The 24319-nt window shown below is 39.8% G+C and overlaps 1 protein-coding gene across 1 annotated transcript; it reads left to right on the top strand.

Moving 5' to 3' along the window:
- The first annotated feature begins 1030 nt into the window (after positions 1-1030).
- On the top strand, positions 1031-24319 carry LOC311135346 (aminopeptidase Ey-like). Its single transcript, XM_084169293.1, has 40 exons — positions 1031-1688; positions 1815-1957; positions 2072-2220; positions 2364-2490; positions 2746-2900; positions 3146-3259; positions 3443-3586; positions 5516-5581; positions 5778-5843; positions 5974-6161; positions 6372-6448; positions 7340-7473; positions 7578-7633; positions 7746-7893; positions 8023-8114; positions 8299-8409; positions 8808-8975; positions 9204-9344; positions 9483-9564; positions 9697-9846; positions 11147-11682; positions 13463-13593; positions 14128-14264; positions 14492-14618; positions 14724-14878; positions 14963-15076; positions 15248-15391; positions 17018-17083; positions 17330-17395; positions 17931-18106; positions 19691-19767; positions 19913-20040; positions 20125-20180; positions 20279-20426; positions 20543-20634; positions 20732-20842; positions 20998-21165; positions 22297-22437; positions 23066-23147; positions 23401-24319. Exons 1-40 carry the CDS (start codon positions 1072-1074, stop codon positions 23551-23553), a joined length of 5736 nt encoding a protein of 1911 aa, XP_084025419.1. The 5' UTR covers positions 1031-1071; the 3' UTR covers positions 23554-24319.

Genomic DNA, 24319 nt, shown 5'->3' with positions numbered 1-24319 from the left:
CATAGATCTCCACACCCTGACTCAACATACACGAGTCCCATAAGTCAGGGCGTGACAGTAACACCCAAGGTAGATATTAAAACGATACCCAAGGTGAAGTTTTATGGACTCTTAACTGGAATAACCTGGCTTTATTATCTCAAACTATTGTGAGATCAGGCGCTATATAATGCATCATAAAGACGTGTTGTACAGATTGTCCCTGAGCTGGTTTGATTACATGGTGATTAATTTGTCCTAATACTTCTATCTTATGAGAAAACAAAGGCCTGTTTATTGATTGCACAGTTGAACAGATTAAACAGAACAGATACCCATACTCATCACTAGCAGTAGCAATATCAATCACATCAGCCCAGTCTCCTCTAGTCCTATTGAGGTTTGAGACTTGGCTAAGCTTTTCCGCTCTTTATCTAATCAACTCATTGCATATGACGTTCTGTAATGATTATGTGAAAACTTGACGAACAATAGGATGTAATGACATTTGTCGGAGGCCTTCCACGTGAGGATCATTCTCTTGTGATGAATAACAAGTTATCCTTTCACAGTTTTGTTATGTATTCTGGCTTCATACAAATCAAATGTAGTTTTACTGAAGCTGTTGTAAAGACTCAATGAAACTAGAAGCAAGCATGTCTAAAGACATCTAATACCCACAACAACGTGCTTTCAACATCTAAAAGACTGCATTTCTATGTATGATGAATTGGATTAAGTGGTTTAATTACAATATGTGTAATATTTTGTTAGACTGTATTAAATGGTGTTGATATTACATGAACAGTATACCATCTCAAAATTAGCTTTCAATTCTCTTTCATCACCTTTTCTTTGGAACTCCTGTCATGCAGTGGTAATTGTTACTGAGAGGACAATACTGGTTAAATAAATCAAATTAACCTAGATCTGTGACCCCTAAAAGTAACAGTGTGTCTCTGCCTACCAGAGCTATGTCGTGTTAATGGTTGAGCCATTAGTCCTGGTGGGATGAGAGTCCACTGGTGTACCACTATATAAAAAGCTGCACCACATAATCTCTTTTGCTCTGTAGTTTTACGCCAGTTGGACATGGGGGGAGGCTTCTACGTCAGTAAGGTTGCTGGGGTGGTGGGCATTGTGTTTGGTGCAGGGGCAGTGGCCACCATCATTGCGTTGGCAGTCGTTTATTCTCAAGAGGTAGCCAAAAACGAGGCTGTCAGTCCGACTAATGGAGGTTCCACTGTCAAGCCACAGGTCACCACACCTGTCATAACCACAACTGCGCCCTCAAATGAACCATGGGACAAGTACCGTCTCCCAGACACTCTGAAGCCTGACCACTACAACCTGACCCTGTGGCCTCGACTCACCGTCAACGCACAAGGCCTCTACATCTTCACAGGGAAATCCTATGTGGTCTTCCAATGTGTGAAGGAGACAGACCTGATCCTCATACACTCCAACAAGCTGAACTACACCAAGTGGGATGATGGCCATCTGGCTAAACTGACTGCTCTCGGTAGCACACCCGCACCAACCATAAAGAAATCCTGGCTACAGCTAACGACTCAGTTCCTGGTATTGGAACTGAATAGCAAGTTAGCTGAAGGAGCATCCTACCAGCTGGACACAGTGTTTGTTGGGGAGCTGGCTGATGACTTGGGAGGCTTTTACAGGAGTGTATATATGGAGGAGGGAGAACAAAAGTAAGTTGTAATGAAGCTTAAACTCTGTAATGCTGATGTAGATTGACTTGATAGATTTCATATTTCATATTTGATTACACCTACATTTGACGAAACAATTCTGAACCATTGTACTGTTTGTCTCAGAGTTGTTGCAACAACTCAAATGCAGCCCACAGATGCCAGGAAAGCCTTCCCCTGTTTTGATGAGCCTGCAATGAAAGCCATCTTCCACATCACACTCCTTCACCCCCCTGAGACAGTGGCCCTGTCCAACGGCATGGAGCATGGTCAGTACTGTGAATGTTTAAAGCACGCTTTGGCCATAATGCAGAAATGCTGCATTATGATTCTTATCAAAACATCTTATTGTCTGCTCTTCTCTTTTCCTAATTCTTGCTCAGCTCCTGTTCTAGTCAATGAGGTGGGGCCCGAGGGGCCCGTGAATGTTTGGAGGACATCTTTCGACGAAACAAAGAAAATGTCAACATACTTGTTGGCATTTATTGTCAGTGACTATGACTATATTAACAGCACAATAGACAGTGTTCTGGTAATGTATTTTACTTATTCTTTAGAATAACAAAATTCAGTACCATTTTGCCATTTGTCACATTCAAGGGAAAAGCTCATAATGTACTTGTGTCATAAACTCTATGTGGATATAATTGTGTTTGTGATATAAATTGTTTTCAGATCCGGATCTATGCCCGCAAAAAAGCCATTGCTGATGGACAAGGAGAGTACGCCCTCAATACAACAGGACCAATCCTGAAATTCTTCGAAAAATATTACAATGCCACCTACCCTCTGCCAAAGTCAGGTAAGGGTTTTATTTAAGTTTAATTTCTTACATCTTTATAGGTTTTAGATAATAGATTTTTTCCTAGGTTTCAGACACTTCTTTATGGGAAGCTGTATGGTGTCAATTATTTACTGTTAAAACGTAATAACTATTTTGTTCTTAACTCTTATATGGCTTCTGTTAAGTCTTTATTCATGGAGTTATAGTAGCTTTATAGTACCGTATATGGCTGAGAATGTGTTGTCCTTTTTATTGGCTGATTCTTTCTTCCAGACCAGATTGCTTTGCCTGACTTCAATGCTGGAGCAATGGAGAACTGGGGACTCATTACATACAGAGAAACAGCCCTCTTGTACGACCCTAAGATGTCCTCCAATTCAAACAAAGAAAGGATCGCCACCATTATTGCTCATGAACTGGCCCACATGGTATGTGAACTGCATACAGTACTGTACATACAATATACTCTACCTCCCTGTTTTTTCATAAAATGATTTACTGGGTCATGTATTTGATTATACATTTGTGAGTAAATGCAGTTACTGTATGTTTTAGCAATTCATAACCTACTGTATATTATCTTAATGTCTTACGTTAGCTGATTACCTTGGATTGAAGTCAACCTGTTTTGTTTTGAATGGTCTGGTAATTAACATGAATCTCTTCCTTTCAGTGGTTTGGAAACCTTGTGACACTGAGGTGGTGGAATGATCTGTGGCTTAATGAGGGCTTTGCGTCCTACGTAGAATATCTTGGGGCCAATGACGCAGAGCCTGACTGGAATATTGTAAGTGTTTCAACTATTTTTCCAGCCATCTCAGACCTTCATTTGGACAGCTTTCTGTCATTAATATGATTTTCTTTGGCTGAACAAATTATGAAGACAATGCACATCAATTATCCACATGGAGTGGACTGGAGAGGTCCCCCTCATTGTCTCAGTGTATAATCATGTCCTTTCCCTCCACAGAAAGACCTGATAGTTCTGGGTGATGTGCACAGGGTGTTTGCAGTAGATGCTCTGGTCTCATCTCACCCCCTGTCCTCCAAAGAGGAGGACATCCAGAAGCCTGAACAAATCAGTGAACTGTTTGATGCCATCTCTTACAGCAAGGTACGCTCAAGTATTTTCTCTGCCATGATCTTTGAAGAACAAATATACGATTTATATCGACATAATTCAAATAATAAAACATGACTGTAATTGTGTTGCAGACATGAAATGTATATCCTTGATTAATATGATTAATTGATTAATAATATATTGCTATTCATACAGTGCCTTGCAAAAGTATTCATCCCCCTTGGCGTTTTTCCTATTTTGTATCATTACAACCTGTCATTTAAATTGATTTTTATTTGGATTTCATGTAATGGACATACACAAAATAGTCAAAATTGGTGAAGTGAAATGAAAAAAATAACTTGTTTCAAAAAATTCTAAAAAATAAATAACGGAAAAGTGGTAAGTGCATTTGTATTCACCCCCTTTGCTATGAAGCCCCTATATAAGATCTGGTGCAACCAATTACCTTCAGAATTCACATAATTAGTTAAATAAAGTCCACCTGTGTACAATCTAAGTGTCACATGATCTGTCACATGATCTCAGTATATATACACCTGTTCTGAAAGGTCCCAGAGTCTGCAACACCACTAAGCAAGGGACACCACCAAGCAAGTGGCACCATGAAGACCAAGGAGCTCACCAAACAGTTCAGGGACAAAGTTGTGGAGAAGTACAGATCAGGGTTGGGTTATAAAAAAAAAATGAAACTTAGAACATCCCACGGAGCACCATTAAATCCATTATTAAAAAAATGGAAAGAATATGGCACCACAACAAACCTGCCATGAGAGGGCCGCCCACCAGAACTCGAGGACCAGGCAGGGAGGGCATTAATCAGAGAGGCAACAAAGAGACCAAAGATAACCCTGAAGGAGCTGCAAAGCTCCACAGCGGAGATTGGAGTATCTGTCCATAGGACCACTTTAAGCCGTACACTCCACAGAGCTGGGCTTTACGGAAGAGTGGCCAGAAAAAAGCCATTGCTTAAAGAAAAAAATAAGCAAACACGTTTGGTGTTCGCCAAAAGGCGACTCCCCAAATATATGGAAGAAGGTACTCTGGTCAGATGAGACCAAAATTGAGCTTTTTGGCCATAAAGGAAAACGCTATGTCTGGCGCAAACCCAACACCTCTCATCACCCCGAGAACACCATCCCCACAGTGAAGCATGGTGGTGGCAGCATCATGCTGTGGGGATGTTTTTAATCGGCAGGGACTGGGAAACTGGTCAGTGATCCAATTGACATTTTAGTCACTTAGCAGACGCTCTTATCCAGAGCGACTTACAATTAGTGAGTGCATACATTTTTCATACTGGCCCCCCGTGGGAATTGAAGGAATGATGGATGGCACTAAATACAGGGAAATTCTTGAGGGAAACCTGTTTCAGTCTTCCAGAGATTTGAGACTGGGACGGAGGTTCACCTTCCAGCAGGACAATGACCCTAAGCATACTGCTAAAGCAACACTCGAGTGGTTTAAGGGGAAACATTTAAATGTCTTGGAAGGGCCTAGTCAAAGCCCAGACCTCAATCCAATTGAGAATTTGTGGTGTGACTTAAAGATTGCTGTACACCAGCGGAACCCATCCAACTTGAAGGAGCTGGAGTAGTTTTGCCTTGAAGAATGGGCAAAAATCCCAGTGGCTAGATGTGCCAAGCTTATAGAGACATACCCCAAGAGACTTGCAGCTGTAATTGCTGCAAAAGGTGGCTCTACAAAGTATTGACTTTGGGGGGGTGAATAGTTATGCACGCTCAAGTTTTCTGTTTTTTTTTTGCATCTTCAAAGTGGTAGGCATGTTGTGTAAATCAAATGATACAAACCCCCCAAAAATCAATTTAAATTCCAGGTTGTTAGGCAACAAAGTAGGAAAAATGCCAAGGGGTGAATACTTTCGCAAGCCACTGTATATATTAGTTTTAGTTGTATCTATGTCATGTATCGTCATTTGCATTATGTGGCTTTCCACAGGGAGCATCAGTGTTGAGAATGCTCTCTGATTTCCTGTCTGAAGATGTCTTCTCCAAAGGACTCAGCGTATGTACAGTATATTACCATATTATTAATATTTAATAGAGCAAAAATAGTAATCTCTGGCTGTCATAAGAGAAGATTAAGTACAGGGTAGATGTAGTAAAATATGTCAATACATCTATAAGTTCAAAGCAATTATGTTTGTTTATTGTGTTGCTGAATAACGTTTCTGTATATTTTTTCCCCTTTTCTCCCACAGACATACCTGAACACGTTTGCCTATGATAACACAGTGTATACCGACCTCTGGGATCACCTCCAAATGGTACGTTTTCTCTCTATTATTACATAATCAAACCCTGAAACAACAGTAGTGATAACTTGTTTAAACTCATATAAACAAATAAAATATATATATTTGTTTTAACCTTAACGTTTCTTTCCTTCCTCTCTAGGCAGTAAACTCCACTGGCACTGGTGTGTCACTTCCCACCGGCCAAACTGTGCATAGCATCATGAACCGCTGGGTCCTTCAGATGGGTTTCCCAGTGGTCACCATAAACACAGCCACTGGAGAGATCTCCCAGAAGCACTTCCTTCTGGACCCTGCCACTGCGGGGAGTGCACCACCATCTGACTTCAAGTACGTCTGAATAAAAATTAAGAATAATTGCAATCTAAGTTGAGGATTAAACAAATGGTAGCACTTTACTATAGTGTGGGTATACATAACACCTTTCTGAACCAGTCATAACACCTTTATGAGTGTCACAGTATCATTCATAACAACCTTAATCAATACTAATAAAAAACTGTATAGCGCGCAATAACCTAATGATAATGTCCACCCCAGTTATGAGTGGATAGTTCCAATCAGGTGGATGAAGAAGGGAGTTGTACAGCAACAGACATGGCTAGAGAACACAAATGGTACGTATTAGAACCACTGATGATGTGGGAACCTGTCAAATGTATTGTGGTATATTTAAAGCAATAAACATGTTGTGGTGCCATATTCTTTCAATTTTTTAATAATCGATTTAATGGTGCTCCGTGGGATGTTCAAAGTTTCTGATATTTTTTTATAACCCAACCCTGATCTGTACTTCTCGACAACTTTGTCCCTGGCCTGTTTGGAGAGCTCCTTTGTCTTCATGGTGCCGCTTGCTTGGTGGTGCCACTTGCTTAGTGGTGTTGCAGACTCTGGGGCTTTTCAGAACAGGTGTATATGTGGTCCTCAGTAGCTCAATTGGTAGAGCATGGTGCTTGTAACGCCAGGGTAGTGGGTTCGATCCCCGGGACCACCCATACGTAAAAATGTATGCATGCATGACTGTAAGTCGCTTTGGATAAAAGCGTCTGCTAAATGGCATATTATATTATTATTACATTTTAGTCATTTAGCAGACGCTCTTATCCAGAGCGACTTACAGTTAGTGAATACATATATTTTTATTTTTATCTTTATACTGGCCCCCCATGGGAAATGAACCCACAACCCTGGCGTTGCAAACGCCATGCTCTATCAACTGTGCATCCCTCCCCTACCCTGGGCCAATTGTGCGCCGCCCATGAGTCTCCCGGTCGCGGCCGGCTGTGACAGAGCCTGGATTCTAACCAGGATCTCTAGTGGCACAGTTAGCACTGTGATGCAGTGCCTTAGACCACTGCGCCACTCAGGAGTATTAAACAGTTAATGGATGGAGATGAGGAAAAGTTAAGGGTTACAGTACTACCAAGATAATCTTATCAAAGAGCATTATTTAGATGTAATATGACGATTTGGAAAATGACATGTTGCTTTTGTCCCTAAATATTAAGCTAATAAGCCTGAAATGAGAGTCACTGGGGACAACTGGATTCTGGCCAACCTTAACGTCTCTGGATACTATAGGGTTAACTATGATAACACCAACTGGGAACGTCTCCTTACTGAACTGATCAGCAGTTCTGAGGTAAGCCATTGATGAACACAATCTATTTTCCAAATAATTCTCTAATTAGAAAAAATACAGAAAAAGTAATTCATGCTAATGTTGGTGGTATGGTTTTTGTGTAGTCTATTCCAGTTATCAACAGAGCTCAGTTGGTGGATGATGCTTTTAACCTTGCAAGGTGAGTACATAGTTTACTGTAGGCTTGATTTAAAGAGTAATACTTGACATTTTATTCATAAATAGTAGGCCTAGAAGGATTCTCAATTAATTTGTATATTTTCTCTGTAAAGGGCAAAATATATTGACACAACATTAGCCTTGCGAACAACGAAGTATCTCAGAAATGAAAGGGAATATATGCCGTGGGAGTCAGCGCTTGACAACTTGGACTTTTTCTACCTCATGTTTGATCGGAGTGAAGTCTATGGGGATATGCAGGTTGGTTTATTTTCTAGAAAGGCAATGCTGAATAATACAAGGATGTTGCACACAATATTATGGGCAGTATACTAAACAAAAAATGATTGTGAAATTACACTTTTTTTCATGTTTGTTTTGATCTTTTAGGCTTACCTAAAATATCAAGTAGAACCACTTTTTAAGTACTTCGGGGATATCACTGGAAACTGGAGTAAAGTACCCTCTGGACATATGGAACAGTGAGTAGATCAATAGCCTTATATTTCATGATAATAATATTACAATTTATTTTATTTTTGCTTTTACCCTGCCACGTCCAAACAAAAGTAACCTTTGCACAATATCACTATGGCTTACCTAAGCTTGAAGGCCAAGACAATCCTCTTACTCTACTCTCCGCTTACTTGTATTTTCCACCCACAGGTACAACCAGGTGAATGCCATCAGGGTGGCCTGCAGCACTGGTATGGAAGAGTGCCAGATTCTGACTAAAGACTGGTACAGTCAGTGGATGAATGACGCTGCAAACAATCCGTGAGTTCTGTAGGACTTGAATGCAATTCAGATTCATTTCTGAATACCATTACAGATGTAGGATCTTAATCTGAGCCAGTTTGCTACAGTAGGAAAATAATCCTGTAACAACAGGAAATGTAAATTATTATGTGGATTATAATTTTTGTAGGGGTTGATAGATTTTTCGTAAGGGAAAATTACGTCTGAAATGTCTAAATGGAAATGATAAACTTCAGAAGCCATTAGTGTTTTAAATGTGTAAATTAGTACATTTTGTTATTGTAAATGTTTTACATTTCCTCTGCAACAGGGTGATCAAATTAAGATCCTACACCTGTAACAGTGAATATCATGATCTTTGAGTACCACAAAGCATGATAGATGCTGAAATATTTATATATTTTATATCCTATTAGGATACACCCCAACTTGAGGACGGCAGTGTACTGCAGTGCTATTGCTGCAGGGGGGGCTGCGGAGTGGGAATTTGGTTGGAAGCAGTTCAAGGCTGCCACCATCGCTATTGAGGCAGACAAGCTTCGATCTGCCCTGGCCTGTACCAAGCAGCCCTGGCTACTCAACAAGTGAGTTGAAGTTTATCCAGGCCAGACTAAATATTGTCATGTTAATCTGAAATTGTGATCTGTTATTAGCCCTCCTGTAAGCGTCAGAGAGCAGCAAAGCATTGATTCTCTGCCTGGCATCAAAAGGAGAAATATTAAAACAATGCTTTAAAGAGACGAGTGTGTCTGACATGAATATGAGGTGCTTCAATGCCTCATATTGTCTTTGTACATCCACGCCACATTTAGGTACCTGGAATACACCCTGGATGCAACCAAAATTCGCAAGCAGGATGCCACCTCTACCATTGTTTACATTGCAAGCAATGTGGTGGGCCAGTCTCTGGCCTGGGACTTTATGAGAGACAGATGGAGTTACATCTTTACTCAGTGAGTTTGAGCTTTTAACACATATTGTATTGATTGTTTCATTTTCAAAGTAATTATTTGTCACATTTGGTACACTGATATTTGATCTAACTCTTCACTAGATGCTGTTCTCTAACTTTACCTCTTATTCTGTCATAGGTACGGTGGTGGATCTTTCTCCTTCTCCAATCTCATCAATGGTGTGACCAAGAGGTTCTCAACAGAATTTGAGCTCAAACAGGTAAAATGAAAGCTTAGGGGATTTTTCAGCACGTATTGCTCAAAATGTTTGTATTGGAATACTATGTGGACCCTGAATATTGAGGTTTCTATACTATACAATATAAGTTCATGTTTCTCTTCGCTGTCACAGCTCAAGCAATTCCAGGCGGACAACTCTGAGGTTGGCTTTGGCTCAGGTACCTTGGCAGTTTCACAGTCCATTGAGAGGACAACAGCTAACATCAAATGGGTGGCAGAGAACAAGGACACAGTGCAGGCATGGTTTAAAGCAGAGGCTCCTACATCATAAGGGTCACATGGAGAAACAAACACTTGTCCATTTACTTATTTTCTAAGACCTATCCAAAAGCTATGTTCCCTGTGTCTCTTTAACAGTTAAGGACAATTTTGATTCTAAAGCTATCCTGCCCCTTAATCAGAAATACTATGTATGAATTTAAATATGCTTTTTCTAGCAAAGACTAAATACATTTTGATACATGCCTGCATGCTGAATAACTTTTTTTTTAAGGTTATTTTTTATCATAGTATATTTTGCTTAAGTCAATACTGTTAATATTTGTAGATATTTGAAGACAGTAACTGTCTACAATGCTGATTTGTTATAAAACACTGTGGTTTATTGTTGTGAAAATAATACACTTGTTTTACACTGCATTCTTTTTGTAATTGTGCTTCTTATGGACTTTTACATTACTGGAAATAAACTGTTCTCCTTATAAAAAGGGAATACATCATTCTATGATAATCAGAGGACTATCACTCTGAAATAGTCACTGGACAAACATATTTGATTACAGTAGATATGGTATCAAGTGCATCTAAGTATAGTGTAACACGTATTGTAATTACTCATTACAAATCAAATCAAATCAAATGTTATTTGCCACATGCGCCGAATACAACAGGTGTAGACCTTACAGTGAAATTCTTACTTACAAGCCCTTAACCAACAATGCAGTTTTAAGAAAAATAAGTGTTAAGTAAAAAATTGATAAATACAAAATAAAAAATAATTAAAGAGCAGCAGTAAAATAACAGTAGCGAGGCTATATACAGGGGGTACGTGTACAGAGTCAATGTGCGGGGGCACAGGTTAGTCGAGGTAATTGAGGTAATATGTACATGTGGGTAGAGTTAAACAACACTGTACTCACAGCAAAAACTCTAAACCCTAACCTTAGCTCTAACCTGAGTAGAGTGTAAAAATGGGATTACAATACTTGTTACACCGTAATTACAGAAATAGTAATATAAAGTGTAAAAACAAATACAAATTCAATGGGTTGCCTAGAAGTATTTTGCACTTTTCCCACAAAACTATTGTATGTCTGTGATTTCACATCTGTCATACCTGCTATGGTGATCGATGAATGTGTAAAAATGCCAGTTGCTTATCGAACAACAGAATAAAAGGTTATTACCGCCCATTTTTCTCTCTTATCATCTGCTTTTAGTTGATAGTTATCAGCAACTCCCACCCACAAAAGCTACTACTAAATAGATCATCCATTAATTTGAATGGGAAGCACTGGTCTCAGTTCAGCCCTCTCACTTGGTGCGTGCTGAGACTCCTCTAGGACATGGAGAAATCCTGCAAAATCAGCAAGTTCTTTATTTTCTGCGTTGTGCTGGGAGTCCTCTCTGTGGCGACCATTGTTACATTGTGGGCTATTGCACTGACAGATAGCGTAGAGGTCGTCGCCCCATGGGACAGGTACCGTCTCCCAGACACCCTGAAGCCTGACCACTACAACCTGACCCTGTGGCCTCGACTCACCGTCAACGCACAAGGCCTCTACATCTTCACAGGGGAATCCTATGTGGTCTTCCAATGTGTGAAGGAGACAGACCTGATCCTCATACACTCCAACAAGCTGAACTACACCAAGTGGGATGATGGCCATCTGGCTAAACTGACTGCTCTCGGTAGCACACCTGCACCAACCATAAAGAAATCCTGGCTACAGCTAACGACTCAGTTCCTGGTATTGGAACTGAATGGCAAGTTAGCTGTTGGAGAATCCTACCAGCTGGACACAGTGTTTGTTGGGGAGCTGGCTGATGACCTAGCAGGTTTCTATAGGAGTGAATATGAAGAAGATGGTGTTAAAAAGTGAGTAAATTGAATCTTCACTGTGATAATAGTGGCATGTAGCCTAGCGGTTAAGCGTGTTGGGCCAGTAACCGTAAGCTCACTGGTTCGAATCCCGGAGCCAACTAGGTGAAATATATGTTGACGTGCTCTTGAGCAATCTAATAAGCATAATACAAAAATCTACATAACAATCTGTCAGTTTAAGCTAGATATATCTGTTTTGTTGCATTGGATGCGTCTCAATCCACCGCATCCGCTTATGTCGCACTTCAGTATCTGCGGTGAAAGCTGACAGAGTTAGAGTGATGTTTGTCAGACCATGAGACATCTCGAAAATCGGTCTTCTCACAAAATTGTCTGTAGTGTCAGGCCAATGACCCATTTATGGAAAGATGAGACTCTCACGAACACGATGGTGTTCTCCGTTTTGCTGTACAACCTCCACAAGTGTCAGGAGTCGGTACAGCCGATCTGCCAACTTCTGTCTGATATGTGTGTAGCCCAAACGTCGTTTATTTTGCTACAGGCCTCACAAGACTCGTCTGAAGGTCCCCGGGTACCAGTTGAAAAAATGTACGGAAACATATATGGAGACTGTTTAATGCCAAAAATATGGGGTTAAATACATGTTAAAAAACAACAACAAATGTTTCCTGATCTTTCTTATATTTCTCAGATAAAGGAGAGACATTTCAGAACAAACTTCCTTTTGATATTTTTGGGGACTATCTGTTGTTCCATGCAGTGAATCTGTTATTCAATGCATTTGTATGGGCTAATCAGTAAGGCCAAAAATAATCAAATAATTTGTTAATTTTTTTTTTGATACTTCAAGGGGTCTTAAAATTAAAAATCAAATAGCTAAATGATCCTTGGTATGACCTTCTTAAAACAATTCCATATAGCTTATTATAAACTGGGTGGTTCTAGCCCTGAATGCTGATTGGCTGACAGCCGTGGTATACCACGGGTATGACAAAACATTTATTTGTACTGCTCTAATTACGTTGGTAACCAGTTTATAATAGCAATAAGGCACCTCGGGGGTTTGTGATATATGGCCAATATACCACGGCTAAGGGCAGTGTCCAGGCACTTCGCGTTGCGTCATGCCCCGTCAGGCCTTATTGCTTAAGTAACCCCTCCCCCCTGGCTTAGACAGGGCTTAGACTCTGACGGGTTAACCCTATTTGCTCCTGTCACTCTGGATAATATTTTCTTCCATTTCTCACAGCACTTTATCAGTACTCAGTGTCATACTGCATTGACAACTCTAATAGGTTAGATAAACTCAGTCATATCTAATCATTTACATTGTTCAGCAAAAGTGTGTATCGTAAATATGTAAAACTCAAGAGGTGGGTTTCCACTGAAAAACAGGAACCTGATGTTTTTTTCCCACAGTGAAACAGGAAGTAGCTTCAGAGCAGTGAGTAATTAGGCTTCCTTTTAAATGTCCCAGACACTGTTTGTTTATAAACCTTTGAACAACAAGACACAGATACTCAACTATGTAAAAGTATGCATATCATGAATCTTGTCTCATTTAACATTTACATTTAAGTAATTTAGCAGACGCTCTTATCCAGAGCGACTTACAAATTGATGCATTCAACTTAGGATAGCCAGTGGGACAACCACTCCTTTTTTTCCCCCTTTTTCTTTTTGGAATGTTCATCTAAATGGTATAACCTCACAGGTGGTGCACCTAATAATCTTGATGTATTATGTTGAATGCAGCAGAGCTTTTTTCCATGCTCAGACTCAGTAATAATCAAACTATGCTTGTCCTTCACAGGGTTGTAGCTACATCTCAGATGCACCCTACTCACACCAGGAAAACGTTCCCCTGTTTTGATGAGCCTGCGATGAAGGCCATCTTCCACATCACACTCCTCCATCCCCATGGGACTGTGGCCCTGTCAAATGGCAAGGAGCAATGTTGGTTAAAACGGCTATATGCCATCCAAACATAGCCTTAGTTTCCAGGAATCACTGAGTATTTAAAGCTGCAATATGTAACCTTTTGGGCGATCCGACCAAATGCACATAGAAATCTGAGTTATATATATGTCATTCTCATTGAAAGCAGGCCTAAGAAGTGGTAGATCTGTTCTATGTGCGCTATTTCTATGCATCCCAATCTTAAATGTAGTTTTTGCATCTTTTACTTTCGGTTTTGTACACCAGCTTCAAACAGCTGAAAATCTAATATTTTTGGTTATGAAAAAGTGGTTTAGATGTTACAATGATTCTCTACACTATGCATTGCTTGTTCGTCACATAAACTGAAATTAGGCGAACTATTCAAATTTTAGCAACCAGGACATGGCGGAGTGATTTCTTCATATTGCACCTTTAAACTAAATACAGTATTATGTTACTGTTTTTACTGAAACCATTTGACAGTCCTTCTTTCAAAGGATCAGATTGTCCTGACAATCTGTTTCTGCTCTTCTTTAGAAATACTTAACGTCACTGTAAACACAGAGTCTGTCACACAGACCAGATTTGAGCCAACCAAGAGCATGTCAACATACCTCCTGGCCCTGATTGTCTGTGACTATTCAAATATCAGCGCTCAGGAGAGAAATATTCAGGTAATGAAATCAACTCGATATTTGCATAATTTCAAATGCAGTAAAAACAATCATATAATGTATGCTCTTGCTGAACCTGTGGATGTATCGTGTACTTTCTCGACAGTAATCTAACCAGTGATAGTTCTTGTCCATGTTGGGTGGGTGTTTACAGTACAAAGTGTACTGTAAGTGTTTATATCAGTAAGAGTTGTGATTGGAATAAATCTCCTGGCCTGTCTCCGCAGATTCGGATCTGGGCTCGTAGAAAAGCCATCAGTGAAGGACATGGAGAATATGCCCTCAGTTTAACAGGACCAATCCTGTCCTTTTTTGAGGTGTATTACAATACCACCTACCCTCTCTCCAAATCAGGTAAGATTTTAAATTGACCACGTGATTTGCAGGTGACATCATCATGATCTGTGTTGGAAAATAACAAAATAATTTTTGAATTTCTTTTCAAACATCCCTGTATAGACCAGATTGCCCTTCCTGACTTCTATTTTGGGGCCATGGAGAATTGGGGACTAGTTACCTACAGGGAAACAAATCTCCTTTACGATCCTTTAACATCCTCCAATGGAAACAAGGAGAGAACAGCCACCATCATTGCACATGAACTTGCTCACATGGTAGGATACAGTCCAGAGAATCAGACTATCATTGCTGTTCTTAAAAAGTTTAATTCAAACATTACTTTCATTTTTATCTGTCAGTGGTTTGGAAATCTAGTGACCCTGAGATGGTGGAATGAAGTCTGGCTGAATGAGGGCTTTGCATCCTATGTGTCTTATCTTGGGGCTGATTATGCTGAATCCACTTGGAACGTGGTAAGGTTTCCCATTAAAGACAAGACACCCATCCATCCCCTCCCGTTACCATTTTGTAAAGAGGTGATAGTAGTGCAAAATGTGACTAGTAATCTACCTTTCTGTGTAAGAGCAGTCACTGAAAGTCACAACATGTAGAGTATACTACAGCCCTATCTTTTTCCTCCACAGAAAGACCTCATAGTTCTTGATGATGTGCACAGGGTGTTTGCAGTGGATGCCCTGGCCTCCTCTCACCCCCTGTCCTCCAAAGACGATGACATCCAGAAGCCTGAGCAAATCAGTGAGCAGTTTGATGCCATCTCTTACAGCAAGGTAAACATAAGACAATACGAACTCAGTCAAAACATTAATGTACAGTGCCTTTAGGAAGTACTCATACCCCTTGATTTATTCCACATTTTTTTGTGTTACAGCCTGAATTCAACATTTATTAAAATAAAACAAATCTCACCCATCTACACACAATACCCCATAATGCCAAAGTAACATTACATTGCACATTATTCTTTCCAAATTCTTCAAGCTCTATCAAATTGGTTGTTGGTCAATGCTAGACAACCATTTTCAGGTCTTGCCATAGATTTTCAAGTAGATTTAAGTCAAAACTGTAACTCGGCCACTCAGGAACATTCACGGTCTTCTTGGTAAGCAACTCCAGTGTAGATTTGTTTTAGGTAATTGTCCTGGTAAAATGTGAATTTGTCTCCCAGTGTCTGTTGGAAAGCAGACTGAACCAGGTTTTCCTCTAGGATTTTGCCTGTGCTTAGCTCTATTCCAATTATCTTTATAGCTCCCTAGTCCGTGCCGATGACAAGCATGCCCATAACATGATGCAGCCACCACCATGCTTGAAAATATGAAGAGTGGTATTCAGTGATGTGTTGTGTTGGATTTGCCCCAAACATAACACTTTTTATTCAGGACATAATGTTTATTTCATTGCCACATTCTTTGCAGTATTACTTTAACTACAATGTTATCGATCCATCCTCAGTTTTCTCCTATCACAGCCATTAAACTCAGTAACTGTTTTAACGTCACAATTGGCCTCATGGTGAAATCCCTGAGCAGTTTCCTTCCTCTCCGGCAACTGAGTTAGGAAGGACAACTGTATCTTTGTAGTGACTGGGTGTATTGATACACCATCCAAAGTATAATTAATAACTTAACCATGCTCAATTCAGCTTTAAAAAAAAAAAACATTTACCAATAGGTGCCCTTCTTTGCGAGGCATTCGAAAACCTCCCTGGTCTTTGTGGTTGAATCTGTGTTTGAAATTCACTGCTCAACTGAGGGACCTTACAGATAATTGTATGTGTGGGGTACAGAGATGAGGTAGTCATTCAAAAATTATGTTAAACACTATTATTGCACACAGAGTACATGCAACTTATTATGTGACTTGTTAAGCACATTTTTTCTCCTGAACTTATTTAGGCTTGCCATAACTAATATGTTGAATACTTATTGACTCAAGACATTTCAGCTTTTCATTTCTAATTAATTTGTAAACAATTCTGAAAACATAATTGCACTTTGACATTGTGGAATTATGCAGTAGATGCCAGTGACATGGAGCTTCCTGGTACAGTGCATGACATCATGAACTGCTGAGTCCTTCAGATGGGCTTCCCAGTAGTCACCATAAACACACACACAAGCACTTCCTACTGGACTCTGATTGTGTGGGGAGTGTACCACCATCTGACTTTTGCCAGTGACAAAAAAAATCTAAATGTAATACATTTTAAATTCAGGCTGTAACACAACAAAATGTGGAAAGATACAAGGGGTTTGAATACATTCTGAAGGCACTGTATGTGTTAATGTAGTTGTGAATAATGGATGTTCTACAACCTATACTCTTTATATTCTCTGTTTCATTATATATGTTCTGAAAGCATTTTATTTTTCATCCATTTTGAACTCTCTCTACAGGGGGCATCAGTGTTGAGAATGCTGTCAGATTTTCTAACTGAACCAGTCTTCGTCCAAGGACTAAGTGTATGTATTTGTTACTGTCCCAAGGCACTGCTACAGCCCAGTTACTGTAGGATCTTCTCTTGATATGATACACATTTATCATAGTTACGTTAAGCATTAAGGAATGCTGTTTGTATAGTGTGTGAGAGGAAAAAAAGTGAGTAGACCCCATGGGCTCTGTGTTGGAAGTGAATTTCTCATTATTCACTCTAGAATACATTGCCTATGATTAATGGTTCTAAGTGCAGAATCCATATTTTTCTCTAGAGCTACCTGAATCACTTTGCCTACGATAACACAGTGGGGACAGACCTTTGGGATCATCTACAACGAGTAAGTTCCTTAGAAACAATCAATAGTGTGCATTGGCTATTCCTATTTTCAGCTAGTTACTTTGTACTGTTGGAATTAATGATGAATCTGTGGCAGTACTACACATTCCGTCAGATATTATGTGTGCCTTTACAGCAGCAAATGATCCTGACCGAGCTCACATTCCATTTACAGTCATATCAATGAGATTGTGGACTTTACCCCCGCACATTGACTTGGTACCGGTACCCCCCTGTATATAGCCTCGTTATTGTTATTTTATTGTTGCTCTTTTATTTTTACTTTAGTTTAATTAGTAAATATTTGTCTTACTTTTATTTTTCTTAAAACTGCATTGTTGGTTAAGAGCTTGTAAGTAAGCATTTCACGGTAAGGTCTACACCTGTTGTATTCGACGCATGTGACAAATACAATTTGATTTGATTTGATTTGATTTTGACTTCTGAATTATAGCTATAATGAAAATGCTGCCCTCCTATGGTTCAGGGAAAATAACACTCTCTCTAATCAATCTCCTGTGTGTCTCCCTCTCTAGGCAGTAGATGCCAGTGACATGGAACTTCCTGGTACTGTGCATGACATCATGAACCGCTGGGTCCTTCAGATGGGCTTCCCAGTGGTCACCATAAACACAGCCACTGGACAGATCACCCAGGAGCACTTCCTTCTGGACCCTGATTCTGTGGGGAATGTACCACCATCTGACTTCAAGTTCGTCTGAGTAGTCTGGAGAGACATACAGCACCAGTCAAAAGTTTGGACACACCTACTCATTCCAGGGTTTTTCTTTATTTTTACTATTTTCTACATTATAGGATAATAGTGAAGACATCAAAACTATGAAATAACACATATGGAATCATGTAGTAACCAAAAAAGTTTGAAACAAATCATGATACATTTTATATTTGAGATTCATCAAAGTAGCAACCCTTTGCCTTGATGACAGTTTTGCACACTCTTGGCATTCTCTCAACCAGCTTCATGAGGTAGTCACCTGGAATGCATTTCAATTAACAGGTGTGCCTTATTAAAAGTTAATTTGTGGAATTTCTTAATGCGTTTGAGCCAATCAGTTGTGTTGTGACAAGGTAGGGCTGATACAGAAGATAGCCCTATTTGGTAAAAGACCAAGTCCATATTATGGCAAGAACAGCTCAAATAAACAAAGAGAAACAACAGTCCATCATTACTTTAAGACATGAAGGTCAGTCAATACGGAACATTTCAAGAACTTTGAACGTTTCTTCAAGTGCAGTCGCAAAAACCATCAAGCGCTATCATGAGGACCGCCACAGGATAGGAAGACCCAGAGTTACCTCTGCTGCAGAGTTCATTAGAGTTAACTGCACTTCAGATTGCAGCCCAAATAAATGCTTCACAGAGTTCAAGTAACAGACACATCTTGACTTGCTTGGGCCAATAAACACGAGAAATGGACATTAGATCGGTGGAAATCTGTGCTTTGGTCTGATGAGTCCAAATGTGAGATTTCTGGTTCCAACCGCCGTGTCTTTGCGAGACGCAGAGTAGGTGAACGGATGATCTCCGCATGTGTGGTTCCCACCGTGAAGCATGAAGGAGGAGATGTGATGGTGTGGGGGTTCTTTGCTGGTGACACTGTCTGTGATATATTTAGAATTCAAGGCACACTTAACCTGCATGGCTACCACAGCATTCTGCAGCGATACGCCATCCAATCTGGTTTGCGATTAGTGGGACTATCATTTGTTTTTCAACAGGACAATGACCCAAAACACACCTCTAGGCTGAGTAAGGCTATTTGACCAAGGAGAGTGATGGAGTGCTGCATCAGATGATCTGGCCTCCACAATCACCCAACCTCAACCCAATTGAGATGGTTTGGGATGAGTTGGACTGCAGAGTGAAGGAAAAGCAGCCAACAAGTGCTCAGCATATGTGGGAACTCCTTCAAGACTGTTGGAAAAGCATTCCTCATGAAGCTGGTTGAGAGAATGCCAAGAGTGTGCAAAGCTGTCATCAAGGCTACTTTGAAGAATCTCAAATATAAAATATATTTAGATTTGTTTAACACTTTTTTGGTTACTACATGATTCCATATGTGTTATTTCATAGTTTTGATGTCTTCACTATTATTCTACAATGTAGAAAATAGTACAAATAAAGAAAAACCCTTGAATGAGTAGGTGTGTCCAAACTTTTGACTGGTACTGTATATGTAATGAGAATGGTCACAGCATTTTCATGTATTACATATGTATGAAAAATATTATAATATTATAATAAAAAAGCCCAGTTCATTTTGGTGCCTAGGTACGAGTGGATAGTACCAATCAAATGGATGGTTGCAGGAGTGGTTCAGAAAGCGATATGGCTGCTTGAGAAAGAGGGTACGGATACAGAAAACCTCTTCAGTAGTGCCGTCTGTAGAAAACTGTGGCCGAACATGAAAACATCAAATAGTCAGATGAAATAACATGCAGATTTGATCTACTATCCGTAGCTTCATTGTCATGAATTCATTTCCCCCCTCAGCTATAAACAATAAGTTGACAAGTGGTCAGTGGGTACTAGCCAACATCAATGTGACTGGATACTACAGGGTTAACTATGACCTTGGCAACTGGGAACGTCTCCTCTTCCAACTGAGCACTAATCATCAGGTAAAATGAAAAACTGAATCATCAGATTTTGTTTGAAGGGTATTACTGTTATTTTTCTTCAATGAAACAATTATTTTCTTGCAGGTCATACCAGTTATCAACAGGGCACAACTTGTGGATGATGCTTTTAATCTGGCAAGGTTGGGGTTTTGACGTTTTTGAACCACCACAATATCACAAAGTGTTACGTGCATCATATTTTGGTGATTGTATTTCTAACCCTTATGTCCCTACACAGGGCAAAGTTCATTCCCACAATATTAGCTCTGAAAACGACAAAATACCTCTCCAAAGAAATTGAATATATACCGTGGGAGTCGGCTCTGGACAATTTGGATTATTTCTACCTCATGTTTGATCGCACTGAGGTCTATGGGACTATGCAGGTAGAATGTCATATAATTTGTGACAATTACACATATGAGATATTTTAAGACTGATATAGATATACTGATCTCACTTTAATAGATAAGTAGCATCTTATTCTCTGTCCTTGTCATAGGATTATGTGAAGAATCTAGTGACACCCCTTTTTCAACACTTCAAGACTATTACTGCAAACTGGAGTAAAGTGCCTGATGGGCATACAGACCAGTGAGTGGAATGACCCAGAGCATTGATATGGTCTGTTTGATGTGGTATGAAAGGAGTATAAGGCTTTATAATAACAAGGAATACCTTTCACTTCCAGGTACAACCAGGTGAATGCCATTAGGATGGCCTGTAGCACGGGACTGGTTGAGTGTCAGAATCTGACTAAAGGCTGGTACAGTCAGTGGATGGCTGACCCTGACAACAATCTGTGAGTTCATATAGGTTATTCATTGATTTTTAAACTATAGGAATTATCTGGTATAAATAATTTAGCATATACTACAGTATATCTGAAATTTTTGCTTTGTTTTCAACAACAAAGAATACTACCCTGTAACAACAACGTAAAACATTTGATATCAGGATACATCCTAATTTGAGGACGACAGTGTACTGCAGTGCCATTGCAGCAGGCGGGGCTGCAGAGTGGGATTTTGGTTGGAACATGTTCAAGAATGCCACTATTGCAAGCGAAGCAGACAAACTGATGTCATCTCTGGCATGTACTAAGGACCATGAACTTCTGAATAAGTAGGTTACATCTGGTTATTTTGTTAAGGTACTATTAGACATACAGTGCATTCGGAAAGTATTCAGACCACTTGACTTTTCCCACATTTTGTTACGTTACATCCTTATTCTAAAATGGATCAAATAGTTTTTTTCCCTCATCTACACACAATACCCTATAATGACAAAGCAAAAACTGTTTTTTAGAAATGTTTGCAAATGTATTAAAAATAAAAAGATCACATTTACATAAGTATTCAGACCCTTTACTCAGTACTTTGTTGAAGCACCTTTGGCAGCGATTACAGCCTTGAGTCTTCTTGGGTATGACGCTACAAGCTTGGCAAACCTGTATTTGGGGAGTTTCTCCCATTCTTCTCTGCAGATCCTATCAAGCTCTGTCAGGTTGGATGGGGAGCGTCGCTGCACAGCTATTTTCAGGTCTCTCCAGAGATGTTAGATCGGGTTCAAGTCTGGGCTCTGGCTGGGCCACTCAAGGACATGCAGAGAAGCCACCCCCCGAAGCCACCCCCCGAAGCCACCCTTGCGTTGTCTTAGCTGTGTGCTTAGGGTCGTTGTCCTGTTGGAAGGTGAACCTTCGCCCCAGTCTGAGGTCCTGAGCACTCTGGAGCAAGTTTTCATCAAGGATCTATCAATACTTTGCTCCGTTCATCTTTGACTCGATCCTGACTAGTCTCCAAGTCCCTGCCGCTGAAAAACATCCCCACAGCATGATGCTGCCACCACCATGCTTCACCGTAGGGATAGTGCCAGGTTTCCTCCAGACTTCGTGCTTGGCATTCAGACCAAAGAGTTTCTTATCTTATTTCTCATGGTCTGAGAGTCTTTAGGTGCCTTATGTAAATAAGGTATTTGTTTTTTATTTTTCATACATTTGCAAAAATTTCTAAAAACCTATTTTCACTTTGTCATTTGTGTGTAGATTGCTGAGGATTTTATTTTATTTCATCCATTTTAGAATAAGGCTGTAACGTAACAAAATGTGGAAAAAGTAAAGGGGTCTGAATACTTTCCGAAGGCACTGTATCATATTGAACTGTGGTTTTCGCTTTCCATTGTCTTCATATTGACAAATACAGTCAATTATAACAATCTGTCTAAATGTATCAATACTCTATGGACTCAATTCAGGTACCTGAGATACACATTGGATTCAGACAAAATCCGTAAGCAGGATGCAACGTCTGTCATTGTGTACATCTCCAGTAATGTTGAAGGTCAAACATTGGCTTGGGACTTTGTGACACAGAACTGGGAGTACATGTTCACACAGTAAGTTGTACCCCCAAAAGGCACTTCTATCAGTAAACCAAATACACTGAGTGTACAAAACATTAGGAACACCTTCCTAATAATGAGTTGCACCCCCTTTTGCCCTCAGAACAGCCTCAATTCGTCTGGGCATGGACCTCTACAAGGTGTCCAAAGCGTTCCACAGGGATGCTGGCCCATGTTGACTCACATGGGCCACAGTTGTGTCAAGTTGGCTGGATGTCCTTTGGGTGGTGGACCATTCTTGATACACACGGGAAACTGTTGAGCGTGAAAAACCCAGCAGCGTTGCAGTTCTTGACACAAACCGGTGCGCCTGGCACCTACTAACATACTCTGTTCAAAGGCACTTAAATATTTTGTTGTGCCCATTTACCCTCTGAATGGCACACATACAATCCATGTCTCAATTGTCTCAATCCTTCTTGAACCTTTCTCCTCCCCTTCATCTACACTGATTGAAGTGGATTTGACAAGTGACTTCTATAAGGGATCACAGTTTTCAAATGGATTCACCTGGTCAGTCTATGTCATGGAAAGAGCAGGTGTTCTTAATGTTTTGTACACTCAGTGTATACTTGGTTTGTGTGTATGGACATTATGAACTTGTAATTGTCATATTTCCTAGGTATGGTGTTGGATCCTTCTCATTTGCCAACCTTATAAGTGGTGTGACAATGAGATTCTCAACTAAAACTGAACTTGAACAGGTAATGTTTTAATTGAAGTGTTTAAATGACTGGATATACAGTACTTCCTTTAGTTGCACTGTTAATAAATAGCTTACATTATAAAGAATTGTACTGATTATATTTGTATTGTACTGATTATATGTGGTTTATTATATTTAATTTAACCCTTATTTTACCAGGCAAGTTGACTGAGAACACATTCTCATTTACAGCAACGACCTGGGGAATAGCTACTAAGAGTAAAATGTAACTTTGTTTTTCATGATGTCAGCTCCAGAAATTCAAGGAGGACAACTCTGAGATTGGTTTTGGCTCAGGGACCTTGGCATTGGAGCAGGCCACGGAGAGAACTACAGCCAATATCAAATGGGTGGATGAGAACAAGAAGGAAGTGTGGGACTGGTTCTTGAGTGAGACTGCCTAAAAAACCCTCAATGCTTTGGTTGTCCAACAGGCTTAAATATGTTATTTTACTATGGAAGAAAAGTGCTTGGATTATTTGCTGGGTTTTAATTTTATGTTAAAGGTCCAATGCAGCAGTTTTTATCTCAATATCAAATCATTTCTGGGTCACAATTAAGTACGTTGCTGTGATTGTTTTCAATTAAAATGGTCAAAAATAAAAAATAGCTTCTTAGCAAAGAGCAATTTCTCAAGAAATAATTTTGCTAGCACTGTCTGGAAGTGGTCTGAGTGGGGAGGGGAAAACTGAAAACTAGCTGTTATTGGCAGATAGGTTTGGAACTCTGTTTCTTATTGGTCTATTAACAAATGTACAGCCTGGTGATGTCACCAGGCAGACCAAAACGCCATCCCACCAAAACAGGCTGAAATTTCAGGTGGTCTTTTCAAACAGCTCTTACACTAAAAGGGCATTATCATAATTTTACAATTTCACAGAATTATTCCAACCTCGTAGTGTGGAAACATATATAAAACACAGGAAAATCACATTTTTGACTGCACTGGGCTTTTAAATCAGAAATGTTGGGGTTAAGGTTGGCTACTTCCTGGTGATTACATTTAGTCAGTATTCAATATTTTTCTCTGTGGATCATACTGCAATTTCCCAGAGCACAATAATGTTATGAGTATCTATGAACTTCTATTATTTTAGAGTTTCAGAGAGATACTTTATATTATATGCTATTTTGTTGAAAAACAATAAACGTCCTTTAACCTGTCCATTA

Source organism: Coregonus lavaretus (genome assembly GCF_964263955.1).
Source record: "Coregonus lavaretus genome assembly, chromosome: 9".
Taxonomy (NCBI): domain Eukaryota; kingdom Metazoa; phylum Chordata; class Actinopteri; order Salmoniformes; family Salmonidae; genus Coregonus; species Coregonus lavaretus.
Note: the sequence above shows the minus strand (reverse complement) of the source record. Positions and strands in the feature narration are given on the sequence as shown.

Coding starts and splice junctions, on each gene's coding strand:
- LOC311135346 (XM_084169293.1), top strand. CDS start 1,072: ATGGGGGGAGGCTTCTACGTCAGTAAGGTTGCTGGGGTGGTGGGCATT. Junction 3,587..5,515: donor ATGCCATCTCTTACAGCAAG/GTACGCTCAAGT, acceptor GGCTTTCCACAG/GGAGCATCAGTGTTGAGAAT. Junction 17,084..17,329: donor TCTTCGTCCAAGGACTAAGT/GTATGTATTTGT, acceptor ATTTTTCTCTAG/AGCTACCTGAATCACTTTGC.